Source organism: Dermacentor andersoni, chromosome 1 (genome assembly GCF_023375885.2).
Source record: "Dermacentor andersoni chromosome 1, qqDerAnde1_hic_scaffold, whole genome shotgun sequence".
NCBI lineage: Eukaryota > Metazoa > Arthropoda > Arachnida > Ixodida > Ixodidae > Dermacentor > Dermacentor andersoni.
The window spans coordinates 16,530,693-16,543,852 of NC_092814.1; the positions used below are offsets into that span (position 1 = coordinate 16,530,693).

At 46.4% G+C, this 13,160-nt stretch overlaps 1 protein-coding gene across 7 annotated transcripts in view; it reads right to left on the reverse strand.

Annotated features, from left to right (window-relative positions):
- The window catches only part of LOC126545898 (uncharacterized), a 363,767-nt gene extending 352,028 nt beyond the window's left edge, over positions 1–11,739 (reverse strand). For all 7 annotated transcript variants that reach the window (XR_008608401.2, XM_055061213.2, XM_055061212.2 and 4 more), the window contains exon 1: positions 11,622–11,739. Coding sequence is in view for 6 of the 7 variants with exons in the window: in XM_055061213.2 (XP_054917188.1) it covers positions 11,622–11,696 (75 nt within the window). In the remaining variant the exon portion in view is untranslated. The remainder of the gene's footprint in view (positions 1–11,621) is intronic.
- Between the last annotated feature and the right edge of the window lie 1,421 nt (positions 11,740–13,160).

The following is a 13,160-nucleotide window of genomic DNA, read 5'->3' on the forward strand; positions in this document are numbered from 1 at the left end:
TTCGTCACCACAAAAAAAAAAATTGCAGTTTATTGTTTTCAGCCTGCTATGATGTTTTGACTTAGAAAGATATATTCAATTTGTTCTGCAAGGTACGCAATAATTGCTATGGCATATTATTTTATTGCCCAACACTGGATACAGTAGCCAGCCATTACTAAAACTCAAAAGCAATTAATAGCACAATGCATATGATCAGGCACATAGCATATTACTATTGCACTTTCTTAGTTCATGCCCTTTTTTTAATTGCACAAAAGCTACTGCACTGAAATAGTATACTAGTACATACTGACACTTGTGCTTATATTTATTCGGGCGACCACGTTTCGCCGCCTAACCAATCTTATCGCGCAGCGCGGGAAGCGCCTGTATGTATCCGAAGTTTATGGAAAGTTATCGATGCTTCTATCCGCTGTCTGCTGTCGCCGAACCTTGCGTTATCTTATTTCATCGCGTGACGCGAATGGTGTAGAACTTTGTGGAAGGCACGCGGGTCCCAACGATTAGTCTGGAACATTCGACGACTGATCTATAAAAAGCCGACGCGCTGGACCCGCCGATCAGATTTTCGACGATCACCGACTGTGTTCGCCGCTATCGTTGTGCTTTAAGTGTAGCCTGTCTTTGTGGGCACAGGTTCGCCCGATAAAAGCTAGTTTTGTCTTTCACAATATTGCTACTGTTCTTTAACGTCACTACCACGTGACAATACTTAAAAAGCGCGATTTTATACAACAATAATATTCAATCATTCAAATATTCAAAAGTGTACAGCCGCAGAAAATATTAAGAATTTGCTATTGTTTTGCGAGTTTTGTTAAGTTTACAAAATGTCAACTCCATGCGAAAACTTGCTAGAGGAACACAAAATATGAGAACATGTACTATTTCGTACTTTAAAAAGCATGAAAAGCACTTATCCAGCCACTTGAAAATTATGCCTGGTGCATGACATTGTAAAAAACAATGAAAGAAGTGAACCCGCTACGTACAACATACTGACTCGGAGTAAGAACACCCAGCCGTTTACCTTCCCACTCATTTTGCTAAAACATTCTGCACGTTATTCAAAATTGCAGCACAGTTCCAATAATAAGTGTTTCAAGATGCATGGAACAAATTCTAAATACCCTTACTTTCATCAGTGTTTTTGCTATTGATGCACTCTCCTGCTATGCACAATTGTGTAGACAGCATCTCAAAGGGTTAAGCTCTGCGGAAGAAATACCATCAACACCACAAGAAAGGGAAGGTTTAAGGCACTTCATACACTTGAAAACAAGGTTTTCATTGACTGATAGCGTACACATTGTGCCAGACAGAGAAGGAAGATTACTTGAAGCATATTTCACATCATATAGCAAACAGAAATGTTCTGCAAAGGCATCAGCAGTGTTCGAGACAACACCACTATTTTCATGAAGAGCACGTACATCCTTGGCACCCTTTTTAGAAGAGTGAAAGCACACAAAGCTCCAGAAATATTTTGAATTATGTGTCACGCTGGCTTCAACACAATCAATGTGGTCGTAGTGATGATTCTAATAATAATAATAATAATAATAATAATAATAATAATAATAATAATAATAATCTTAGTGGTAACTTGGCACTGTAGACTAAAAAGAAAGGCTGATGCCTGTATGATACAGCGTCTGATAACCAGCCATGTAGAGCAGGAATTTGCAAGATGCAAAAGACACCTTCCCCTCGACGTGCGCACACACGCACACACACACACACACACTTGCTCAATAACACAGCACGGCACACGCGCACACATTCGACGGGTGCACAACACGGAGGAGTGTCAATTCAGTCTGGTTCCAAGGAAGGAGAATCGAAATGGCCAAGGGGGGTGGAGAGAAAGCTCTGTATGCCAGATATAATCATGTAGTTGTGGTGTCGGGCCATAGAGACGCGATGAGGGCTCAGGCTGTGCTGACCACTTGTTCATACGAACTGAAGAAAGATGAGTGCTGTTCAGAAAGCCGTCAAGCACCCTGCAGTATAGACTAGTGAAATGTTGCACTGGCATTGCAGGGTGCGCTACTTGAGGGGTTTTAGGCAATCCTCGTATCCTGGCATGAGCTTGGGACAACCGAAAAGACAGGAGTAGAGGGTGCGTGTTGTCCGGTGCTGAACAAGCTTAAGTTTGTTAGCGTCGCGAGTTTGGCACGGGAACTATACTGATGAGCACTACTCAAGTTGTGACAGAATGATAGAAGCGTAAGTGCTCGGAAAACCTTACGTCATCAGGGAAGGGAGACACGGGACACAAACTCAAGAATGGGCCGGTGCTTAGATACAGTGCTGGTGACATATGCGGAAAAGTTGAGAGAAGAACTAAATGTTACATCCAGAATGGGAAGGGCCCGAACCGTCTTTATGGAGGTGCCTGCAATGAAGTAGGTTGGACGTGCAGCAGCTTTATTGTGGCTGATACACATGGCAGCACTTTGTGCAGTGCTACTACGAAGTTTGTTATTTTAGGCCCAGTCGTTCACCTTTACGGAATGTATTTATTGCAAGCCCATATGCTGTGCATTGGCATATTGTTGTTGTGGAAGTGTTAACTTCTCAGTCAAACACATTCTGCGCAGATGCATTAGTAACTTGGTTTTGAATGATATTTGTCCTGACTACAATTTATAGTATCGCAGCAAGAAACATTTTAGTAGAAGCTGATGGGATTCCAGCAGTATAAGCATGCCGACTGCACAAAACACTGATGACACCTTTTCACCTTCCCCACAATGCACTCACACCATCTGCACTTTCCATAAACAAAAAGTGAGATAAAAAATCAATTACAGTTTCATTGAATCAGTACTTGCTGCTTCTGAAGCAGGCATCGAAGCAATCATGGTATACGCTGCTACATGCATAGGTCTTGCATGATGCAGGTCCTGCTATGCACTGCACACGGGGCACACTTGCAAACAGATAATTTCTTTTTGCAGTGCTCAAGTATAAGGACACATTGACTGAAACATGACTGCGTTGTCACGTATGCTTCAGTGCGTCAGTGTTCTTGATTGCTACACGAGCGATTCATGCCCAACTAGCCCAAAAGACGGTTGCACTTGAAAGAAGTGAGCAAAGGAGTACAGTGAACTTGTACTGAACTGGATTCACATGCCGAATAGAAGGGCGAAGTGTCAGCTGAAACGGGCGGCACGGCTGATTATATAAGTACTTCCCATAGTTCGGCTACTAGGGTCTTTCGCTTTCGGAAGTTATCTTTTCCACTGGAAACAGCGCAGAGCTTGCCCGTTAAACTTGAGTCACCCGACACCACACGAAACATGCCGCGGTTGACCACTCCAAGGTCCACTCGGTTCATTCACCACATCACACATCACACAAAGTCAGGAGTGCCATATTTTAAATCACTGCAGCACAAAACGGACCTGAAAATTAATTTCCTTCGACAGAGTTTCTCAGCTGAGTTCGTTCACTCGCCAGTTACGAACTCGATGGACGCGCTAGGCCTGCGCGTAACGTAAACAACATAGGCGATAGGCGAGTGCTGATTATCCAGACTTCGGAGCTCGTAAACATGTTTCCATTCGTTTTGAGCACAACAAAATACACCTACAACAAGCACAGACGTTGCGGAAATCGTGATTCGGTTGGCTGTCGGCGTCGTTCGAAGTCGCTTCGGATCCACGTCGCACTGCCACAACCCACGGTCGTCGGTCGGTCGGTCGTGTCGGCCTACTATTACAACACTGTCTTTCAGGAACACTGTCGCGCGCGTCATGCGTCCAAAGAACTCGGACGATCGTTGGTGCCGGCGCCTTCGCATGGGCGGCCATTATAGGCATAGCAGCCGGAGGCTTCGCAGCCTCCAATTGGTTGACGCCTGCGACGCGTCGCAGCCTCTCATTGGTGCACGCCGGCGCAGCTTCGCCTCGAATCGGCAGTAGACATAATCGCTGCGCGTCGTCACGCTTCGCCGTGTTCCCGACCGACGCTTTTGACGCGTTTGACGCTTCGGCGCGTGCCGAAGCTTTCCAACGCGTGCTAGTGGTTGGGGTATAAGGCTTCAAGAATTCGTTATGACACTGGTGTACAAGTCCGGACGAAAGCACTCCGACGCCGACTGCCTTTCAAGGTCACCGATTGAGCAGGAAGTCACAGAAGATGACGAAGGCATGGCTTTTATAGGTGTTCTAGACACGGCCACGATTGCTCGTCAGCAGCGGGAAGATAACGAACTGATTCCGCTTATTGAATTTTTACAAGGCCGGATTACAAGCGTGCCCAAAACATTTGCAAGGAGCTTGCTGTCATTCTGCTTCCGTAATGATGTTCTTTACAAGAACTTCTCTGCAAGTGGAAGCGGCCGCCTACTTGTCGTCCCAACGTGCCTCCGTAATGAGGTCTTGCAAGCCTGCCACGATGAACCGACATCTGGCCACATCGGCCAGATTACTGGCCAAGGCTTGCCACCTGTGTGAAACATTACGTGCGCACGTGCCTCGATTGTCAGCGACGCAAACCATCACATACGAAACCAGCTGGGCTAGTACAACCAGTCCATGTGCCTACGACCCCATTTGCCGAAATCGGGATGGACGTTCTCGGACCATTCCCGACTTCCAACACTGGCAATAAGTGGGTAATAGTTGCCACCGATCACCTCACACGCTACAGCTACACGCTACAACCCTACAGCTAGAATAGAACTGACAGAACTTTCGAAGTTAATCAACAAGCGTAAGACAGCAGACATAAGGAAGTATAATATGGATAGAATTGAACAAGCTCTCAGGAACGGAGGAAGCCTAAAAGCAGTGAAGAAAAAACTAGGAATTGGCAAGAATCAGATGTATGCGTTAAGAGACAAAGCCGGCAATATCATTACTAATATGGATGAAGTAGTTCAAGTGGCTGAGGGGTTCTATACATATTTATACAGTAGGAGTGGCACCCACGATGATAATGAAAGAGAGAATAGTCTAGAGGAATTCGAAATCCCACAAGTAACGCCGCAAGAAGTAAGGAAAGCTTTGGGAGCTATGCAAAGGGGAAAGGCAGCTGGGGAGGATCAGGTAACATCAGATTTGTTGAAGGACGGTGGGCAGATTGTTCTAGAAAAACTGGCCACCCTGTATTCACAATGCCTCATGACCTCGAGCGTACCGGAATCGTGGAAGAACGCTAACATAATCCTAATCCATAAGAAAGGGGACGCCAAAGACTTGAAAAATTATAGACCGATCAGCTTACTGTCCGTTGCCTACAAAGTATTTACTAAGGTAATTACAAACATAATCAGGAACACCTTAGACTTCCGTCAACCAAAGGACCAGGCAGGATTCCGTAAAGGCTACTCAACAATAGATCGTATTCACACTATCAGTCAGGTGATAGAGAAATGTGCGGAATATAACCAACCATTATATATAGCTTTCATTGATTACGAGAAAGCGTTTGATTCAGTCGAAACCTCAGCAGTCATGGAGACATTGCGGAATCAGGGTGTAGACGAGCCGTATGTAAAAATACTGAAAGATATCTATAGCGGCTCCACAGCCACTCTAGTCCTCCATAAAGAAAGCAACACAATCCCAATAAAGAAAGGCATCGGGCAGGGAGATACGATCTCTCCAATGCTATTCACAGCGTGTTTACAGGAGGTATTCAGAGACCTGGATTGGGAAGAATTGGGGATAGGAGTAAATGGAGAATACCTTAGTAACTTGCGATTCGCTGATGATATTGCCTTGCTTAGTAACTCAGGGGACCAATTGCAATGCATGCTCACTGACCTGGAGAGGCAAAGCAGAAGAGTGGGTCTACAAATTAATCTGCGGAAAACTAAAGTAATGCTTAACAGTCTCGGAAGATAACAACAATTTACAAAAGGTAGCGAGGCAATGGAAGTGGTAAGGGAATACATCTACTTAGGGCAGGTAGTGACGGCGGATCCGGATCATGAGACGGAAATAATCAGAAGAATAAGAATGGGCTGGGGTGCGTTTGGCAGGCATTCTACGATCATGAACAGCAGGTTGCCATTGTCCCTCATGAGAAAAGTGTATAATAGCTGTGTTTTACCAGTACTCACGTACGCGGCAGAAACCTGGATGCTTACGAAAAGGGTTCTACTTAAATTGAGGACGCCGCAACGAGCTATGGAAAGAAGAATGATAGGTGTAACGTTAAGGAATAAGAAAAGAGCAGATTGGGTGAGGGAACAAACGCGCGTTAATGACATCTTAGTTGAAATCAAGAAAAATAAATGGGCATGGGCAGGACATTTAATGAGGAGGGAAGATAACCGATGGTCATTAAGGGTTACGGACTGGATTCCGAGGGAAGGGAAGCGTAGCAGGGGGCGACAGAAAGTTGGGTGGACAGATGAGATTAGGAAGTTTGGAGGGTCAACATGGCCACAATTAGTACATGACCGGGGTAGTTGGAGAAGTATGGGAGAGGCCTTTGCCCTGCAGTGGGCGTAATCAGGCTGATGATGATGATGATGATGATTTAGCCTGTCGTCGCTTAGATTGCGAATCATTGCGTTCGTGAACTGATCTACCTCTGGGGTCGTGTTTTTCCTGAAGGAGTGTGCCGCTGCATAAACCTCTTCAAAGGTTATGGGGGCGTCCAGTTCTGGTTGGTCCTGACCTTCGTAAACGGGCTTGGTGGATTGCCCGGTCGGAACTGTTCCTACGTATATCTGTTTAATTTTGTCTATCATGTCAGCTTCTCGACCTTCAAACTCGTTTTCAAGCATCTTGAGTGTGCGATTCGCGACTGTTTTTGTTCCTCCCGGGTCAATCATACTTCGAAGAATGCGCCATGTTTTCTTTGTAGTCGACGTGCCCCGAAGCGAGTCGCTGAACTGACGCCAATTGGTGTCGCTTAACTTCTGTGCGTATTCGTTAGCTTCTTGCGCTAGCTGAGCTATCCGTATCCTGAGTTTGCGATTAAGCTTCTGCCTTTTCCATCTTTTTGTGAGGCCTCTCCGGGCTTCCCAGAGATACAAGAGGTGACGATCCACGGCTGGAGCCTCCGTTGTCGTTTCAATTGTTTTTGTGACCCTAGGGTGAATAACTCTGATCCGCTCGACCCATTCTCCTACGTCTGTTATGCTGCCGATTGTTTTCTGTTTTTCACGAAATTTGGTCCAGTGGGATAGCCTTGCCTTGCCAATAGCTCTTCGAATCCTGGCTGCATTACCCGATATGCTTAAGATATAGTGATCGCTCCCTAGGTTTTCACCTAGGTTCGTCCATCACGTCTCACTTTCGTTGTTGGTGAACGTGAGGTCGGGAGAAGTGTCCTTGGACACACTGTTCCCGATTCGCGTTGGGAGATCCGGTTGAGTTAGCTGGAAAAGTCCGTAGCGCTCTACAACGTCTGCTAACAAGATGCCCTTGGGATTGTCTCTACTGTAGCCCCAGTTTGAGTGTTCTCCGTTAAAGTCGCCTAACAATATTAATTTGTCCCTACCTTGAGCGAGTCGCACCGCGGTGGCCACCACGTTTTCGAAATCCGCCTGTTTTTCTCTGGGAGAACTATAAACGTTGACAATAATTGTTTTAGGTTTGCCCCTTTTCTGCGGCCAAATCGTGATTATGTGGTGCTAAATAGGTTCCCGAAAAATAATTTATACTAATCGCGACATTCTTCTTGGCAAACGTGGCTACTTGAGGGTAATCTGGGTGAGCATAAAGTTCGTATCGTTTGAGTTTTTGATTTTGTTTCGCTATTTCCTGCATACAGATAACGTCCGGAGGGTTTGGCGCCAATTCTATGTAGTGCGTGAAATGAGCCAATTTAGTGCGTAGCGTGCAGCAATTCCATTGCCAGATTTCGATGTGTCCGGTCTTTGTGTTGTTTACCATATTATCCATGGATATTACTGTCACAATCAGTGTGCTGTATAGCTTTCGGTGTCCTGGTAGGAGCTCCCGGACTTTCACTGACCCTCTTTCGGCGGACGGCTGCGGCTTTTGTTTGCTTATCCTCTACCATTTGCTTGAGTTTGTGTAGCTCTGCGAACATTAGTTGCATGCTTTGTGATAACTCTTCCAGCGTTACCGATTGAGCGCTGGAGGCGGTACTTTGTTGCAGTGATGTCTGCGGTGGTGATTTGGAAGTGTGGTCTGCAATTTGTATAGGTAGCTGTGATGTGCTGTTGTTTGCCATGCGCTTAAAAGCTTCAAACTCGGCTCGTAGCTCGGCTAAATTGTTTCGAAGTATTTTGGTTTCTTCTACTATTTTTTGTACTCTGGGTTTTGTGTGAATGGTGTAGGTGTATTCTTAGCATTGGCAGTGGGAGATCCGACTTGCGCCCAGCACACCTGATTATTTTGAGGGGGGCTGCATGCCAGTAGGATCCCTGGTGACTTGCTTCTTGGGGCCTCCTTCTTTTTGTCTGATGTTGCTGCTGAGGCAACTTGGGTGGGGATATCGAGATCGGCTCCGCGACGGCGAGCGGGTTCTGGAGCGGCTGCGACGATCCATCGCCGGAAGGAACTCCAACTCGGAGTCCTCGTCTTCGGTGGCGAACCACCGTAGCTGGGTCCCTGACTCCAGTCCCTGCGTTCGGATACGTAGGTTCGATCGAGCACGTCAGAAGGGGTGTGTGCTTCTATCCCGTGGATTACTGCCGGCGTCGTTTCTTCTCCTGCCGTAAAGTACGCATTGACCGGGTGTTGTCGTCCGTTGATGTTCAAGGATTTAATGGCTTGCGTGACCTTGGCCGTATCCCGATTCAGGGTGGATATCACTGCAATGTTGGAAGCTGACTTGATTCTTAGAATAAAATTGTTGTCGGTGGTTCTGTCCTGGCACGCCTCCATGACGGCTCTTGCCAGGGCCTGACTGGTAACATTCTTGAGTGGTATCCCTTGGCGTGGTCTGATGACTACCTTCAGGTCACTCTTCGGTAGCGGCGGAATACGCTTGAATAGGGGGCGCCCGCGATGCGTCACGAGTTTGGATGAGTTGGTAATTGGACCAGATGGCAGTGCGCTTTCTTGCGCGGAGCGTCGCTCCTGAGCAAGATTTTTCTTTTCCTTCAGGGAAAGAACGCGCTCCCATCCGGCTTCTGCTGTCATTTCGTCAGCCACGGTAGCGGTTTGCATGTTGTTGTTGATCGTAGCTGCCTTATTGCATTCATTGTGCGGTGGTGCATCACCCACCTGAGATGCAGTGAAATCCATCTGTTCTTCAAGTCGCGACGTTGTAATAAGTCGCGGGTTCGATGTCGCAGCCGGAGTTCTTAAGGCCGCCATGGTGGGCGAGTGCGCACTCGCCCACCGGCGCCAGCGCTGCTCCCCTAACTGAAGTTAGGCTTAGCAGCTCGCCACGTCCTGAAAGTGGAAAATCGGCCGTCAAACGCTGAAATATGGTCCGACTGACCTGCAGTTGGGCTCCACAGGCGCCGGACCACTTCTTGGAGATGGTGGTGATCGTTTCGGGCCGGTCCCAGAAGGTGGTCCAGCCGAAAAACAAACATGCGTAACCCGATGTGAGCGCAGCCGTTTTGAACGGTGTCTTCTTATTCTTCCTCAGCCAGAGCTGATAGAAAAACTTGAGGATCTTGGCAGTGACAGGACTGTATTAAAATATATTAAATCATACCTCTCTAGTAGAAAACAGTTTGTCGACTTCAACTGTGCAGAATGGCGTATTGTAAAGCTAACGCGAAGTGTCCCCCATGGATCTGTGCTCGGCCCTGTCCTGCAGGTTTTCGTGCTATGTTGGCGATATCGAAGATTTGGTTTCAACCAACGTAACAGTTTGCTTATTCGGAGGCGATTGTCTATTATATTAAAAAAGAATGCATTACGGAAATTATGTTGCACGTCCTTTACCGTACGTAACGAACGTGTGCTAATCGTACGTAAAAAATGAACGCGCGAACGCGGTCCTTGTTTTACCTGGATTTGCTCTTAGACAGAAGCGTCCTACTTATTATCGAGAAGTTGAGCCTTATACACGAGATAGACACCAGGGTATTTTTGATAATGGTGATTGAAATGCATGAATAAAGGTTATTGTGTTTTAATTTGGCACAGGAGCCCCGCAGAACGGTTACTACCTTTTCTAGTGAGTCACTTTTACGAACGCTACCTTTACTAGCGGCAGTTACTATATACGCGTCAAATGACAACCATATTTTTTGCTACGAGTGTGAACTAAGTGTTTTGCATGATATTATAGTTTTAGTTGATCTGATGCGCACGCATTGCGGAATGCGGCAGCGCGTGCCGCGACAAGCCGCGAAGTAGGCGTGGCCTCGAAACTTACTGCGCAACACGAAATGAAAGTAAAAGCGCTCGTTTTGTGCAGCCAAATGTGCTAGCCGGATGTCTAGCAAGATTAGCGACCACTTTGCGGAAACGAAGAGCATCGATCGCTAGAACAAACAGGGCGGCCGCTCGCGTTGCGACGCGTGCTATGTATGCGCAGTGCTTCTAGGCGCGCAGTGCTAAAACTGGCGCCGACGCGTGTGGCTCGCGGGCCGCGGAACAAAAATAGCCCCGCAAGGACGCATTTGGACAAACGCCGCTGGAAAGCTGCGGAAGCATCTTGCCTGCGAGGGCGATGCGTAATGCAGAAGGCACGGTGTTTGTGTGTTTCCAAGAAGAAATGGGCAATGCCCACCAGCAATGTATCACGAGAACATTAAATTGATACAGGCGGATGGGCTCTGGTAAGACCCACAATGCGTGTGGCGTGAAACTACGCAGTCATTAAGCATATTTACGCGAACGTGGCTCTGATCGGCGTCTTCCCGCTGACTGTGCTTGCACCTTAACGTTGGCCGCGCGCCGTCAGGTGCTTCCGCGCGCCACTAGACTTTCGTCAATGGAGATGGTTAATTTAGAAACGATCGATTCGGGGAGCTCTCGCAATTGTTCAATTAACGGTTATGTCACTGACGTCTTACGAGTAGTGTAACATATAATAAAAACACTAAACTTGAAAAGTAAATTTCGCACTTTTGTAATGTATCTTGGGCGAACTCACGTAGTGGTTACAAATTGCAAAGTCTGTAGTGTCTGTACGTGTACAAAATTTGTACCTACGGTGTCAAAATAGGACAAAATTAATTACATTGGCTCCTTGCACTTGCAGCAATAGCTTGCAGATTTCATCATCTCGTACATGCCACGCGGCGTACATCCGCTACAGGAAAGCATGTCGGAATATACGGTAAATATAGACTGCGCAATGTGAATAAAGGCTCGTAAGATAACTGTGCTGAATCCGGCCTTTTGTTCTATGGTAAAAGCAACACATTCGCGCACCGTAAATATAATTCAGCGCACGCGCGCTTTCTTACGAAAATAGTTACCCAGTTGCCCTACGCCAAGGTGACCGCTTTGGATTATCTTAATTGGATGTCAAATGCGGATGAGGAGCGGATTGCCTTGTCAATTTCAGCTGAGGCAGGAAAGCTGGTATAAATACCAGGAAAGTATTATGCAGTGTATCTTCTTTTTACCATAATGTTTCTACAAAATTATGCCGCCGTAATTTGTTTGCGTGGTTAAGAAGCAGCGTGCGATCACTACCAGTGAGTGTAGATGACGCGCGCGTAGGTTATCCGCGCATTGCGTTAGCAGCGAAAGCATGCATGTCACCTTCGTCAGCTGTGCTATCTTCTCGGCCATCTTCGTGAACAACTCGGGTGACATGCAGTCCGCAGGCATCTTCATGTCGAGCAGCACAGCGTGCGGCCGGCGGGCCCGGGACTTCGTCGCTGGGGGTCCCTTGGCGCTTTCTCCGCCAGATGTCGCCACCACACTAGTCTTTCAGCCGTCGCATCTGTCCTCACTCGCGCCACTTAGCGGCTATTATTGGAAGCGCATCATAGGCGGTAATTGATAAATATTACGGACTTGAGGAGGATGCTGCCATCGCATGGCCTGTATTTCACTTGTGATCTAGCATTCATATAAATAACCCCATGGTATATTAATTAAAGTTAAATTATGGGGTTTTACGTGCCAAAACCACTTTCTGATTATGAGGCACGCCGTAGTGGAGGACTCCGGAAATTTCGACCACCTGGGGTTTTTAACGTGCACCTAAATCTAAGTACACGGGTGTTTTCGCATTTCGCCCCCATCGAAATGCGGCCGCCGTGGCCGGGATTCGATCCCGCGACCTCGTGCTCAGCAGCCAAACACCATAGCCACTGAGCAACCACGGCGGGTCATGGTACATTCCTTTCGCCAGCAAATAGTTAGAACGCTGTGAAAATTCAGCAGCACACAAAGCAGCTTTCACATGGACATTTCTAAAAACCAATTACATATTTATATAATTATTTCAAATAACCTCAAATGCAAATGTTTTGTAGAGGGGAGGGTTACAAAGGAACGGTAAGCTGTACAAAGTTATACGAAAGAAACGGTAATGCAAAGGCTATTAAGCAGAATACAAGAAAATAACGACAAAACTAAAGACAAAAAGCGTGATACAACCAAAATGACTCGCAATATGACACATTTAGTTACAATGAAAAAATGCAAATAAGCATTGTCTGGACAAAGCATGATCCGTGATGGAAACAAGATTGACAGGAAGGTGGTTCCAGTCACGTGAGGTATTCGGTATGAAAGAGTGTAGAAATATCTTGGTGAGAGAGGATGCCCACCCTACTTTATTAATGCGGTCAACCCGCGATTAAAGGTACCTAGGTGGAGGGGTGAGCTCAGCGTGTAGTTGATGATGATGAAGTAAGCATAAGCGAAAAACTTATTTGCTTAGCGATAATTCAGACAACGCTAAACAGGCTTTCATAGCTGTTATGCTGGATGTACGAAAATAAGTGGCTAACTATGAAACGTGTGGCGTTATTCTGTATCAGTTCATTCTGTAAGTGCATTAGTAAGTATTTATTTATTTTTATTTATTTACATACCTACTTCGCCCATTGGGCATTACAGTAGGGAGGACAGATAATCAATATAAAATACAAGATTGCACATTCTTAAAAGGTTAAACACTTCAGACCATGGGTACAATACTAATCATACATGTGTTACATTTTAAGGGAGCGCATGAGACAGCACAAAGAACAAGTTTCGCCCAGGTAACAAGATACACTTATTTTCACAGCACGTTGGCTAACATTGCAAAACAAACATCAAAGAAGATTACAAATGGCGAGTGCA